The sequence below is a fragment of the Miniopterus natalensis genome, chromosome 4 (genome assembly GCF_054644295.1).
Source record: "Miniopterus natalensis isolate mMinNat1 chromosome 4, mMinNat1.hap1, whole genome shotgun sequence".
NCBI classification, from domain to species: domain Eukaryota; kingdom Metazoa; phylum Chordata; class Mammalia; order Chiroptera; family Miniopteridae; genus Miniopterus; species Miniopterus natalensis.
In genome coordinates this window covers 63,659,425-63,674,552 of record NC_142084.1, presented here as the reverse complement: position 1 = coordinate 63,674,552, position 15,128 = coordinate 63,659,425, and the positions used below count along the sequence as shown (strand labels likewise).

The 15,128-nt window shown below is 50.3% G+C and overlaps 1 protein-coding gene across 1 annotated transcript in view; it reads right to left on the bottom strand.

Moving 5' to 3' along the window:
• The window catches only part of CELF5 (CUGBP Elav-like family member 5), a 41,951-nt gene extending 34,840 nt beyond the window's left edge, over nucleotides 1-7,111 (bottom strand). Inside the window, 1 exon segment of the mRNA XM_087816634.1 lies at nucleotides 6,810-7,111. Coding sequence (XP_087672760.1) covers nucleotides 6,810-7,068 — 259 coding nt within the window. The 5' untranslated portion in view covers nucleotides 7,069-7,111.
• Between the last annotated feature and the right edge of the window lie 8,017 nt (nucleotides 7,112-15,128).

Genomic DNA, 15,128 nt, shown 5'->3' with positions numbered 1-15,128 from the left:
GTATTGACGGCAACAATATGCAAGACATTACTCAGAATAATTACATTAATCACATTATATAAGTGAATTCTAACTTTTACAACTACTCTGTAAGACAGATACCAATATTCTTTCTCTTTTACAAATGAAGATGCTAAGAAAAGATAAGTTGGCTTGTCCAAGATCACACAGAAATAAAAAGCAGAGCCAGGAATGGAAATCAAGTCTGTCAGCCTGCAAAGCTTATGGCCATTCCCATCCCCAGGTGAGGAGGAAGGCGGTAAATGTTGGGGAGGCTTTCATCTTCCATCCTTCAATCCACCCGTCCATCTGTCCATCCAGCCACCCACTCTCCTGCCCATTAATCCATCCACCATGCACCTCTTTCCACCCATCTATCCATCCTCTGTCCACCCATCCACTCACCATTCCCCCACCCATCACCCACCCATCACCCACCCAGCTTTCCATCCACCCTTCCATCCTTCATCCATCCATCCATCCATCCATCCATCCATCCATCCATCCATCCTTCCATCCTTCATCCATCCATCCATCCATCCATCCATCCATCCATCCATCCATCCATCCATCATTCCTCCATCTTTCCCCCACCCAGCCATCTGTAAGTTCACCCACCCATCCACCCTCTCAGCATTCTACCCATCTGCCCGCTCTTTACCCCCCAGTCCGCTCACACACGCACGGTCACTGTCACCCACTCGTGCCCACCTTCCCCTGCCCGCTTACCCATCCGTTAGCCAGTCCGCCTTCCACGGAGCGCATTTCCCCCGTTCCCCGCTCCTCTCATTCCCTCACGTCCTCACTCATGCACACGCTCCACTTCAAACCGGCAACCAGACGCAGTCCCTGTCCTCAGAGAGCTTACACCTCAGTGACGATCACTCCAGGCCAGCAAGACTATTGCTTGGTCAGTGTCTCCCAAATCTAGCAGCCCCTCCCTCTGGCTTTGGTCACCGTCAAGGACATACAGCCTCCCTGGATGGCTTTCACCATGAGTCTACATCTCACAATCATGTGTCTTTCTCTGCCTCCTCTATTATTCTTCCAAAGTGGGTCAGGCTCAGGCTGGGAGGTGTGACGCCTAGTTGTATTGCTGTGTGACTTGGGGCTGGGTGTTGGCCCTCTCTGAGCCCCAATTCCTCACCTAATCCATGTGGCAGAGGGGAACGTGGTTCTCTAAGAACCACTGCCACCTAAACACATGTCTGCTCCTTTACATTGCTTTCTTCCCACACTGTGGACCTCACCCCAAGGGGAAGCTTCCATCTTATCCACGCAGGTGTATAGGAAGTGGGCATATTCTGAATAAGGCTGAGAGGCTGGAAAGAGGCTGGTGGTGGCAATGGCAGGTAAAAGATATAAGGCTCCCTTTCCATGCAGGTCTAACCGAGATACCCCTCTGCTCTAAATTCTTCCATGGCTCCCAAGGGAAAGAGTCCCAGCTCAGTTTAACATCAGAGGCCCTTCAGGGTCCAGCTTATGCTGACTCTCTGGCCTCATTTCCCATGTCTCACCTAATTCCTCCTCAACTCCAGCTGTGCCTCTTCATACCTCTAGGAGTTTACAAACCCAGTTCCTTCTGCCCACATCCATAAGAACAGAGACATCCATCTAGTTGACTCACTGCTGAGTTTCACACCCGTCATAGGGCCCAGGACACAGTAAGTACTTCTGTTAATAAATAAATGAAATGCTTTCTCCACCTGACAAACTCCTATTCACCCTTCAAAGCCCCAGTTCTAATATCTCTCTTCTATGCAGCAGGACTCCCTGTTTCCCTATCTAGTTCCCTCAACCCTGCATCCCTCCCTCAGACCCAACACTGACCACTATGGCTGTAGGTGCCAACGTCTGCCCATGTCTATCCATCAGAGGACCCTTGGACATCTCTTGCCCTGGATAAAGCAAGTCCCCAAAAGGCTTGCAAGAAGTGGGGGCTGAATGAATAAATAAATGAGTGTGGTCCTACTGAGTGTTCCTTATGACCAGGTTTTCATCTGCCAACATCAGGGGTGAAAGAGAAACACAAGCCTATTTCAGAGATAACTCCAGGGTCCAACTCCAAAGCCAGAGCTTCTCAGAAGAGACCTGCTAAATAAGCCCCACATATCAGAAGGGGACTCTGGGCTCCCAAGGCCCTTTGTTCATTTCCCACAAGGGCAAAAGCTCCATTCTCCCCCCACCTGAAGGTACCAGAGTTAGCGCTCCTCTGGGCCTTTGCACATGCTGTTCCCTCCACCAGGAATGCCTTTCTCCATCAACAGGTCCTTCTCACACTTCAGGTCTCGGCTTAGTCACATAATACGCCCAACTGCCGCTGACCAAGCATAAACTCTGTGCCAAAAACTTTAACTGCCATGCCCATCCTCACCTTCCCCAGCTGCCTCTAAGGTGGGAGGCTCCTCTGGCCTCTCGATTCCACAGATGACAACACTGGGGCTTGGACAGACAAAGATGCCTGCCCAATCCACATAGCTGGTAAGATGCAGAGAAACCAGACTCGTCTTAATGCTAAGCTCTGACTGCTCTCCCACACTGACTGCCTCCTCCAGGAAGCATTCTTGCCCTGCATGCATGCAAGGGCAGAGCCTCCTCCAGGTTGTCCTTGCCAGCGTGTGTTTCCGCCATTGCAGCCTTGACATCAACGCCTTATTCCTCCTGGTTTCTCACTGTGTTCCCCCACCAGACTGGTTCCGAACTTAGGAGGGGGGTGGTATCTATCTGCTTTGTCCAACATTATATCCTGGATCTAGGCCAGGGCCTGGCACACAGCAAGTGCTCAATAAATGTTGGTCATATGGGTAGATGGATTCATGCATTGCTTATGTTCATAGAGATTCCTGTGTGCGTGAAATTCCAGCTCTGCTCAAATATGGGCACACAGTAGGTGCTCAATCAATGTCCTCTGCCTGAAGGAGGGCAGAAAAGATATCATAGTCACTTGTAAGGCCCCAGGGGCCTCATAAAAGCCTGTTAAATCAGTGAAGAATGGGAAGCTGGGGAAACTGAGGCACAGAGCAGTGTGCCTGCCTCAAAGCCACACAGCCAGTCCTGGTGACGTCTGCTCAGCCCCCTGCTCTCAGCCGCTGTCCCCTCCAATGCCACAGGGAGAGGACTCCTCCCTCAGTCCCCCACCCCAGGCAGTGCCTGCCAGCCGCCTAGCCCGTTGTCTCCCTGGGGCTGGCACGTCACACTCGGAATCTCACGCCTCTGAGCTCAGCGTGCTCCAGCCTCCCCTCCTGCCACTAAGCGGAGCAGCTGGTGCTCCCATGGAAACCAAGGCCCCCCCATATCCCCTCACCGCACCACCCCCTTGCAACCTCCACTTTAAGATAAATATTGTCATTAACATGCAAATGCATATGCGATTACCATAAATGGGGGGCCACATGATAGCGGCCAGCGAACCCTATCGCCAGGATGGGCATTAATATTCAGCTTTGATCAGGGAAAAGGGGCACCTCGGGGCCCCTACATGCACCCAACCCCCCCCCCCACAGGCCTCCCAGAGCGAGGGTCCTGGGGGGGGTCTTGTCCTCCAGCAGGGGGCTGGAGGGGGCTGATGACTGGACACTGGACAGTGGGAGCCCCAACCCAGCCTTCAGTTCCTGGCCTGAGCTCCTGGCTGAGCTGGGAGTGGGGGGTGGGGGGTGGGGGGGGAGGGGAGAGGTCTCCTTCTTCTGGATGAGGCACAGATCTGGGGATGGGGTAGGAAGCATCCTTGTGACCTCCTGCTCCCCCTTCTCCATCTCTCTTCCTGATTCCCACCCTTTCTCTGCCTCTCCCTGTGTGTGGGGGGAAGGATTCCCTCTGTCTCTCCCTCTCTTTCTCTCCCCCTCTCTCTGTTTCTGTCTCAACCTCTCTTAAAAAAAAAAAAAAAAAAAAAAAAAGCCAGCACCCATGGGCCTTCCTTCTTTCTGAGGACCCCTCACTTCTTGCTCTCACCCCCGATCCCTGTCCAATCCCCAGAGCCCAGCGATCCCTGAACCCCCTGCCTTTCTCTTGGTCCCAGCAAGACCCCACCTGCACAGGCCCTTAGGAGTTGGAGAGCCCTGCCTACCATTGGCTGTGGCTGTCAGATGTCACAACCACTTCCCCTATACCATCTTTTGGGAGCCCCTTTTCATCTTGGAAGAATCTGTCACCCCTTCATCACACACATATACTTCTGCTTCCCCTGGCTTGGGAGGGAGACAGGTGGGTGACAGTGGGGAGGGAAGTTCTGGTTGGTCCTTGGGACCCAGTAGTTGGCCCTGTGAGTCTCAATTTCCCTTTCATATGAAATTCAGTGATGCCCAGGAGCCCCCCTCGGTGGTGATCCCTTTGGTGAGAGATCAAACAAGCCCCTGAATGTGAAAATTAAGAATGAGATGGTCATGAGGACAATGACAATGCTGGGGGGGTGGGGTACAATGGATGTTTTTATTTCACTTCATTCTGGCCCTTTCAGCTGTCTTGGTGCCCAGCCTCATGGGATTCTCCCAGCATCCAAGGGCCTAGAAGGCTCTCGGGGAGGAGGTTTCTCTCCACCCCTGGGGCCCAGAACCCCTACCCTTGCCACTCTTCTCCAGCACCAACAGCAGGCACCCTGTTTAGTTGGCTCCCCAGAAATTGCACCAGATAAGTGTTGTCCAGGAGGTACCTAGACTGCCCTCTCCCCCACCCCCTACATCCCAGTCATCACTTCACTTCCCTTTGCTTGAGGCCCAGAGAGGGGAAGCCGCTGGTCAGAGGTCACACAGGTCTCCATCCCAGCTGCTGGCACTCGAGACACCCCCATCTCCAGCTTGCCTCCCATAGGTGACGTCCCTCCAGGCCCAGGACAGGCAGGACCAGGAGGGGGATCTATTCTTGACCTGAGGGTATTGGGTGAGGGCAGACATGAGGGAAAGCCCCTGACCCTCTTGTTACCCTTGGCCCCTGCTTTGCTGATAGTGGGGAGACTGAGGCTCTGGCTCAGAACATCAGCTGCAGCCCCCCATCTCTTTTCATTTGGGGGAGGATTTCCAGGAGAGATTTAAAAATGAGAAAGGGGGCACCTCTGCAACCCATTTGTTTCCCTGTCCCAGAGCTCACTAGCAGCCTTCTAATCCAACATTTGGGGGGCCATGTGGATGCCCCTAATTCTAGAAATGGGCTGTTCAGGCATACTAGGGGGTGGGGGAGTGTGGACAGAATCTTCCATACAGCTGTGGATCCCTGAGCTAGATTCATGGGCAAGAGTGAGCCCTCTGCCCTCCTAGGCCACATGGAGGAGTTAGATTTTCCAGGCCCTTTTGTGTGTGTGTGTGTGTGTGTGTGTGTGTGTGTGTGTGTGTGATGGATAGAATTTGAAAAAATGTTAAGAGTGGGAGGGGTTTTTTCCTTCCTAGGGTACCAGCTGAGGTCTAGCTGAAGTGACAGGCCTGGGCTCCATGCTACCAGACTCTCATTCATTCATTCATTCATTCATTCATTCATTCATTCATTCAACAAGCATGCATTAATGATTACCATGCCTGAAACACTGAGGGAAGGATGGGGATAGATAGGTCTGAAATAGGTCACGGGCCCCAGTCCACCCTTAAGGCCCCTCCAGGGTCTTGCCATGGTGTTTAGCACAAAGCCTTTGCCATCTCCACCCCCAGTCCCCAAAAGCCAGCAGAAAAGCTGTCAAAGCAACACCAGTCCAGACTGTGCTTAGCTCAGAGCCCAGGGCTGGGGCCACAGTCCCTGGGCACCTGCTCCCAGCATGCCATCATAGAGAGAATCAGGTGGGAGGCAGGGAGGCAGGCCTCCCCACCCAACCTGCCTCTCCACTGGGTTTGCAGGCCGCCCACGCCTCCCCTGTCCACCCCAGGATCTGGGTTCTGCCAGATGGACAGCCCAGGCTCATCGTTGGCCTCAGACCTCAACACATTGCTAACAGGATCGGCCAGTTTTAACTTGAGCCAAAGGTGGAGGCAGGGAGGGGGGAGGGCAGAAAAATGAAGGGGGGACGCTGATCCAAACAGAGGGTGGGCAGGGGGGAGGGTGAATGGCAGCATTTGAGCCACCCCAGATTGGTGCTCCCCCCACAACCTGGCTGAGCTCCCTGTGCCCCCCAACCCCCCTCCTGCTTTCTTTGTAGTTACCGATTAGCCCGGGGTCCTGGGCATCCGTGTGTCCCCGGAGGCCAGCTGAACCTGCCCCACCGGCCTGGCTTTGTGAAAATGACCAAAGCAATGGAGTCCAGAGGTGCAAAGTTCCCCGACGGGGCCTGGGGAGGCCGAATGAATGGGGGGAGCAGGGAGGGGTGGTGGTGTTCTGGAAGCTCCCCCAGCAAAGGGGCAGGAAAGAGTGGCTGAGGGAGGGAGGGAGGAAGGGGTGGGGGTCTGGGGAAATGGGAGGGAAGAGAGAGAGAGAGAGAGAGAGAGAGAGAGAGAGAGAGAGAGAGAGAGAGAGAGAGATGCTGAGGGGGGTGGAGAATGGGAGGTAAAGGGAGATGGGAGAGTAGAGAAAGGGAGAGAGGGGGAGAGAGAGAGGAAGAGAGGGAGAGAGGGAGAGAGGGAGAGAGGGAGAGAGAGGGAGAGAGAGGGAGAGAGAGGGAGAGAGAGGATGCCGGAAGGTGGAGAAGGAGGGAGAGGGGGCGGAGGAGGGGAGGGGGCCAGATCTGTCAGCTGCACCCCCAGAGGGAGGAGGAGAGGGTGGGTGGAAGGGGGGAGAATGATGCCGTGGCAGAGGCAAGTAGAGGGAGGTGGTTAGGAGAGGAAGGTTGGGGGAGAGAAGATGCCGGAAGGTGGGGTGGAGGGGAGAGGGGAGGGGAGGGAGGGGGCCGGGGCGCCCACCTTTGTGCATGCCCGTGTAAGGGTCTTTGAGCACCGTGAGCTCATAGATGCGGCCGAACTGCTCGAATAGCGGCTTGAGGTCCTTCTCGTCCAGGTTGCGCGGGATCTGGCCCACGAAGAGCTTGATGGCGTCCAGGTCCTTCATGCCGTCGGGCTGCCCCCCGGGGGGCTCGGGCCCGCTGCTGCCCACCGGCGAGGGCCGCGGCTGCAGGAGCTGCTGCTGCTGCCGGCGCGCCTCGCTCTCCGTGAGGCGGGCCATGACGGGCGAAGGCGGGCGGCGGGCGCGGGACCGAGACGGCGGCGGGCGGCGGGTGGACTCGCAGCTAGAACGACGGACGCCGCCTCCCGCCTCCCTCCCGCCGGGTCCCCGCGCCCTCCTCCCTCCTCCGCGCCCGCTCGCTCAAGCATCAGGACCACAAAAGGGCGGCTCCGCAGCGGCCCCTGGCGGCCGGCGCGCGCATAGCCATCCCGCCTCCCGCCTCCCGCCTCCCGCCTCCAGCCGCCCGCCGCCCGCCTCCCGCCTCCCGCCTCCCTCCTCCCGCCTCCCGCCTCCCGCGCGCGTCCTGCACTCATTCCTCATTCCACGTCCGTGTCCCCGCGCCCAGTCCAGGCGGGATAACTGAGGCCGACGGGCGCGCACACCCCGCCTTCTGGGCGGGTGATGGCGGAGCTTAGAGCAGGACAGACCTGACTTCCAGGTGTCAGTGGCTCCTTCAGCTGACAACAGGAAAAATCACTAAAAGGAGAGCCCAGCATTTACTGGACTGCTCCTGGCACTTTTAAGAATACAACTCATCAATAACAATAATAATAAAAAGAAAGAACACTTTTGATAATACTATGTGCCAGGCACTGTGCTCAGAGCTTTTAAGTTTATAATTTACTGAATAGAAATAGGAATCGTGTTACATCAACAACAACCAGAAGTAACATTTTTGTCACACTTGTAATGTGCAGTCAGTGTTCAAAATATTTCAAAATATATTGATGCATATGGGCCAAAAACTCTATGGACTTCGTGTTGTTCTGCTTAAAACTCCAAAAATTTCCTAAAATTAAAGCTGAGTCCTCTGTGCAGCCCCCAAGGTCCTACACCACCCGCCCCTGTCCCCTCCCTGCCCTCCCCTCCTTCCTCTCTCCCCCTCGCTCACTCTGCTCCAGCCACACGGGCTTCCTGGCCTTTCCTCCTGCCCCAGAGACTTTGCACAGGCTGTGCCCTCTGCCTGGAATGCCCTTCCCCTAGATGGTGCAAGGCTTACCCCTTCAACCCCCCAACACTTTCTCTGTCCATCCTATCTAAAATTGTTCAGCCGCGATTACCTCCTTTCTCAGGCTTCCTTTCCCCTCCATAATATTTATAACCATTTAATGTAGTTTAATTCTAATATGCTGTATATTTACATGTTACTGCTAAAGCACTTAGTTCTTTCCAGGCACCAGGCTCTGTGCTAAGTTCTTGACATGCACAAACTCATTCAATCCACACAACAAACCCCTGGGGTGGTTACAAATAAATAAACAAGATACTTTTAGACCATGATAAATACAATGAAAGAAGCAGATAGATGAGTGGAGGGAAGACTTTAGCAGGCAAATTCAGGCAAGGCTGATAACAGAGCGTGACCTTTGAGCTGAGATAAGACTGGGTAGCAAGTGCAAAGGCCCTGAGGCAGGAAGCGTCCTGACAGGCTTGGAGGAAAGCAAGGAGACTGTAGCAGGGAAAGTGCCGCACTGAGAGACTGAGTGGGGGAAGTGTACCAACTCTGAATTTAATTTTAATATTTTTCTTTATTTTAAAACAAAGACAGGATCAGTAACAATGCCCTGCTGGGTCAACGGAAAACTCAGTAATACTGATTCTGCCTATTTAAAATGTTGACATTTTATTCATCATAAATTTGGGGATATTAATTTTCATTTTTAAAAAATATTGCATTAAAATATTCTTTATCTTGATGATGATGTTTTTTGGTGCCTCCTTAAAATTTGTTCCGTGGATGAGTTCACCCTGCCCATTCCTCATAGCAACCATTAAGAGGTAAGTACTGTTCTTATATGCATGTTATGGAGAGGCAAACTGAGGCCCGAGTCACTTTTGCAATGTCACACAGCGAGAGTGCTAGGATTTGAACCCAGCCAGCCCGACCCTGGAGCCCATACACTTCCCACCATCCCGCACCGTCTTTCCTGCACTTTAGGCAGCCAAGCCTTGGTTTCCTTATTTGCCACGTGAGACTGAAGTGTGAACTGAGTGAAGCCCTTGGCTTGGGTTTGGTGAACTAATAGGTGAGGCTTAGTGTAGCACCTGGGACATCCTTAGTGCTCAATAAATGGCCCTTGTAATGACTGTTACAGGCAGCCAGCTGCCCACCTCCGGACAGGAGCAGGGTGTCAGGGTTAGGTGAGGAGCAAAGCCACCCCTGCCCTTGGCTTTCAGCTTGCGTCCCAGGCTGGGCTGGTGGAGCTGGGCAGAGACAGGTTCTGCCTCTATGGAGATCCAACCAGGATACTAGAGCCCTGTGAGCCTCTGATGTGCTGGAGAGTTGTTAAAAGAATAAAAATAAAAACCCACAAGCCCTCCTGTGAGCCAAAGATGAATTTTCTTAGACTTACCTAACATCCAAAACAAAGGGGGTAAGGGGCGGGGCGGATCCCCGTCTAACTCAAATGACTTCAGGAATGTAAATTCGGCATTCCGCCTCCGCCTCCGGGATGGTGCTCGTCTCTGGAGTTTGCTCCCTGACCCGGCTCGCACAACTCAGTCCTACCAGGGAGTAAGTCAAGGCAGAGAAAACTGTCAGGGCTGTGTGCCTGAAAGCACTTAACCCGGGAGGCCAATTTTCTGACTTATGATTAGCCAGAGAAAACCTGGTCACATGGGCATCATTACAGGAGGCCCGCGGGGTGGGCCGCTGCTACTGACCGAGCAGCGAGGCTGGGAGCGGAGCCTGTGGCGGGAGCCAGGGGTCCGGAGTCTTCCCAAAAGTCGCTCGGCTCTTTGGACCTGTTTCCTCATTAACCTGCCCCAGAGCCTTTGCACTTGCTCCGAGTTCATCTCCCAGAGGCTTCTCAAAATACACAAACTTGAATAAATTTATCTTAAAGGGAAACTGTGGGCATTTAGGGGTCATATTGTCCTCTGTGGGGGACCAACGTGGGAGGGGGTAAGCAGCATCCCTGGCTCCACCCACTTGGGCCAGGAGCACCCCCCAGTCCTGATGCCGACAGATGTCCGCAGATATCTCCCAGAATCCTTTGTGGGGCAGGACCCCCCGGGTAGCTGCTGATGTGGACAGGTCAGGCTCTTGCCTTGGCAGGGGGGTTGGGGTGGGATCGTGTGGAGAAGCGTGTGCAGGCCCTCGGAACCACATTTCTTCTAGTGCCCCACTCAACGCTCCTGTTCATGTGCTCTGGACCTTTCGTAGGTCAAAAGGGTGGTTAAAATCATTAGAAACTCTCAGAATGGAGATTGAAATGTCAAAAGAAGCCAAGAATGTGTGTCCATTACAAAGTGGATCCATTTTGCTATCTAGTAATGGCTAAAGCTTACCCACTACGAAAGAGAAGGAAAACCAGAATGTGGAATTTTCCTGTGAAGAACTGGGTCGTAAGCATTTGGAGTTTGGCCATCCCCCCAGTCTCTGCTGCAACTGTTCAGCTTTGCCCCCGAGGTGTGAAAGCAGCAACAAAAGATACACAATGATTGGGCGTGGCTGTGTGCCAATAAAACTTTATTTACAACAGGCAGAGGGCTGGACTAGGCCATGGGTGGCAGTTTGCTAACCTTTGGTTAAACACAATCCCTCCCAGTGCTCCAAGAGATACCTATAAAGGTTTATGGTGGTGGAAAGTTGGGCACAAGCAGCATGCGGGTTGGGTGGATAGTTCAAGGTAACTTCAGAGGATGGAGTGCTATACAGCAGTGAAAAGGTTTATATATGTGTAAGTGAAACATAAAAGCAAGAGTTAGGCCCACTCGGAGGACGTGCTGTGTGGCCCTGGGCGGTGGAGCCAATGCTGCCAGGCAGAAGTCCGGCACGCCACACATATGACTTATGATGGTCTACAGGCATTGGTATGAAAGGTGCTATTTCCTCCCCTTAGGTTGGCCTCTCTCCCCAGCTGAGAGCATGAATTGGAAGACTCAGTATTGGTGTGGTAGGCTTTTCCTGGGAAACAGAACCAATAAGATGTGTATAAGATGTGTATTTACAGAGAAAGGTTGTGGGGACTGGAAGGCCTGAAATCCACAGCAGAAGCCCACAGGCTGAAAGTTCAAACAAGAGTCCATGTTGCAGTCAGAAGGCAATCTAAGGCAGAATTCCTTCTTCCTCATGGAACCTCAGTCTTTTCTCTTCAACTGATTGGATGAGGCCCACCGACATCCATGAGGCCCACCGGTGATCTGTTTATTCAGTCATTTTAAATGTTAATCACATCTAAAAATGTCTTCGCAGCCCGACTAGTGTGGCTAAGTAGTTGAGCATCAACCTATGATCCAGGAAATCGCAGTTCGATTCCCAGTCAGGGCATATGCCCAGGTTGTGGGCTTGATTCCCAGTAGGGGGCGTGCAGGAGGCAGCCGATCAATGACTCTCTCATCATTGGTGCTTCTCTCTCTCTCTCTCCCTCTCCCTTTTTCTCTCTGAAATCAATAAAGACATATTTTTTTTAAGTAAATAAATAATGCCTTCACAGCCCTAGCCAGTTTTGCTCAGTGGTTAGTGTCAGACTGTGGACTAAAGACCGGGTCCCAGGTTCTATTCCAACCAAGGGCACATACCTCGGTTGCAGGCTTCCGCTCCTGAGCCACTTATGGGAGGCAATCAATCGATGTCTCTCTCTCTCTCACACTGATGTTTCTCTTTCTCACTCTCTCCCTTTCACTCTCTGAAAAGCAATGGAAAAAATATATCCTCAGGTGAGGATTTAAAATAATTGACAAACAAACAAATGCCTTCACAGCAACATCTAGATTGATGTTTGAACCAAACAGCTGGGCACTATAGCCTAGTCAAGTTGACGGAAAATTAACCATCGCAATTGGTAACTTGTCAGTTCATTTCCAACTGATCTATAGATTCATTGTAACCCCAATTAAAATCCAAGGTTTTTTTTTCTTAAACACAATTGACAAGCTGATTCCAAAATTCACATGGAAGCGTGAAGGACCTAGAATAGTCAAAACAACTTTGAAAAAGATCAAAGTTGAATGCCCAGTTGGCGTGCCTCAGTGGTTGAGCGTTGGCTCATGAACCAGGAGCTTACAATTTGATTCCTAGTCAGGGCACAAGCCCAGGTTACAGGCTTGATCCCCAGTAGGGGGTGTGCAGGAGGCAGCTGATCAATACTCTCTCATCACTGACATTTCTCTCTCTCTCCCCCTCTCCCTTTCTCTGTCTGAAATCAATAGACACATATTGTAAAAAACTAAAAATCTAAAAAATTAAATAAAAAAAGATCAAAGTTGAAGGAGTCTCACTACCTAATTTCAAGACTTATTCAGAAAGCCATGGTGATCAAAACACTGTGGTATTGCCCTGGCCAGTGTGGCTGTTTGGGCATCATTCCATGCACCAAGAGGTTGGCACATGCCCGGGTTGCTGGTTTGATCCCCAGTAGGGTGCATGTAGGAGGCAGCTGATTGATGTTGAGCTCTCACATCGATGTTTCTCTCTCTCTCTCCCTTTCTCTCTAAAAATGATTAACTTTTTTTTAAAAAACAACAACAGTGTGGTATTAGTGAAAGGACAGACACATAGATCAGTGGAATAGAATGTAGTCCAGAAATTGATTCACACACACTGCTTAATTAATTTTCAAAAAAAGGTGCAAAGGCAATTCAGTGGAGAAAGGATAGTATTTTCAACAAATGGTGCTGGAACAATTGGATATCCGTATGTAAAAATCTAAACATGTTCCATATTCTGCAACATATTTTTTGTTCTTTATTTTTAATCCTCACCCGAGGATATTTTTTCCATTGCTTTTCAGAGAGAGTGGAAGAGAGAAAGATAGAAACATTGATGTGAGAGACACACCGACTGGTTGCCTCCTGCACACAGCCCAGGGGCCAGGGCCTACAAATGAGGTATGAGCCCTTGGCCGAAATAGAACCCAAGACCCCTCAGTCCACAGGCCAACGCTCTACCCACCGAGCCAAACCGGCTAGGGCACAACATATATTTTTTAAATAGCACAAAATGAATCATAGATTGAAATGTAAAGCCTAAAACTATTACACTTTTAGGAAAAAAACAGAAATAAATCTTTGTGAACTTGAGTTAGGGAAAAAGTTCTTAAGTATGATACCGGCAGCATAATTCATAAAAGAACAAACTGATACAATGGACTTGATAAAAATTAAGAACTTTTATTCTTGCCTGGCTGGTGTGGCTCAGCGGTTGAGCATCGACCTAGGATCCAGGAGATTGAGGTTTGATTCCTGGTCAGGGCACATGCCCCGGTTGCGGGCTCGATCCCCAGTAGGGGGCATGCAGGAGCAGCCGATCAATGACTCATCACTGATGTTTCTCTCTCTCCCCCTCCTCCTTTCCTTCTCTTTAAAATCAATAAAGATATATATATTTTTAAAAAAGAACTTCTGCTCTTTGAAAGATACTTAAGTGAATGAAAAGACAAGCCACAGACTGGGAGGGAATATTTACAAAGATATAGCTGAAAAAGGGCTTGTATCCAGCATATATAAAGAATTCTCAAAACTCAATAAAAGAAAACTCATAAAAAATGGGTAAAAGCTTCCAACAGGCATGTCACCAAAGACACACCAAAGATGTGGATGACAAATACAAACATGGAAACATTAGTCAATAGGAAGATGCAAATTAAAACTATAAGATATCACTACACACCTATACGTGACTAAAATTTAAAAGTCTGACCACACCAAACGTTGGCAAGGATGTGGAAGAATTGGTAGGTGGGAACACAAAATGACACAATTATCTTCGAAAAAATTAGACACCCATGATGTGACACAACCATTCCACTCTAGGTATTTATCCAAGAGAAATGAAAGCATATGTCCATACATTTAATTGTATATGAATGTTTATAACAGCTGATTGGTAATAGCCAAAATTTGGAAACAACCTAAATGTCTCAACTTGTGAATTGATAACAAATTGTGGTACAATAAGTCCTCACTTAATGTCAATAAGTTCTGTGATTTTAAGCGAGATGACATATAAGGAAACCAGTTTATCACAGGCTGATATAAACAAGAGTAAAATCCCTATGGCATCTCAGTTATAAGAAAATGACGTTGAATGGAATGACATTACTTGAGTGCCTGCTGTATATCTGCACACTACTACTCAGAAAAAGAAGGAATGTACTGATACACGCTACATGAATCAACCTCCTGAGTGAAAGGAGCCAGATAAAAAGGACACATATGGGAATGATTCCATTTATATAAAAATCTAGGAAATGCCAACTAATGTGTAATCAGTGGTTGCCTCCCCACTGTTCCTCCAACATACCAGGCACCATCCTGCCCCAGTGCCTTTGCAGGGGCTGTGCCCTCTGCCTGGACCACCAACTCGGATTTCCACACAGCTTAATCCTTCTTGCCATTCTGATTTCACTCAAAAGCCCCCTCCTCAGGGAGCCATCACTGTCCACCCCCGCTATTTTTGTTACCTGTCTTCCCCAGTGGACCATAGGCCCAAGGGTGGCTAGGACAGGGTCTCTTGTTCTCGACATGCAGCAGGGGGGCAAATATTGGTTGACTTGAGACTAATCTGTAGTGACATCAGTGGTCACCTGGGGAAGAGGGTGTGGAGAGGTTGCAAAGGGGAGCAAGGAAACATTCACCAGCTCAGTGTGGTGATGGCTTTTCACATTGTGAATGTGACACCGTGCACCTTACATGTGTGCTTCTCACTGTATTCCTGCTGTCTGCAAAGAACTATTTAAAAAGAGAAATACTTAAATATATATATATATATATATATATATATATATATATATATATATATGTCCTATTTTCAAAATGAGACTGCATATATTTATATTCACGTCCAAAGAACATGTTGACGGCAGCCATATTTGCCAGCTGGGGCTATTGATGGCTTTCGTTTCCTCTTGGTTACAATCAGTGGAACTTTTTGTGTAAAAAAAGAAAAGGAAACATCAGCATGTTAATATGAGGAGGTGATGGGCTGGCCTTTCCTCTGAAATGTGGGGAGTTTTAGCCAAGTCCATGCTGAGGCCAAAGCCACCTTCCAGCCTTAGCGGAACAGCAGAGGAGGAGACATGGCCGTGACCTGCTTCCCTCATGCCAGGAGCAACCAC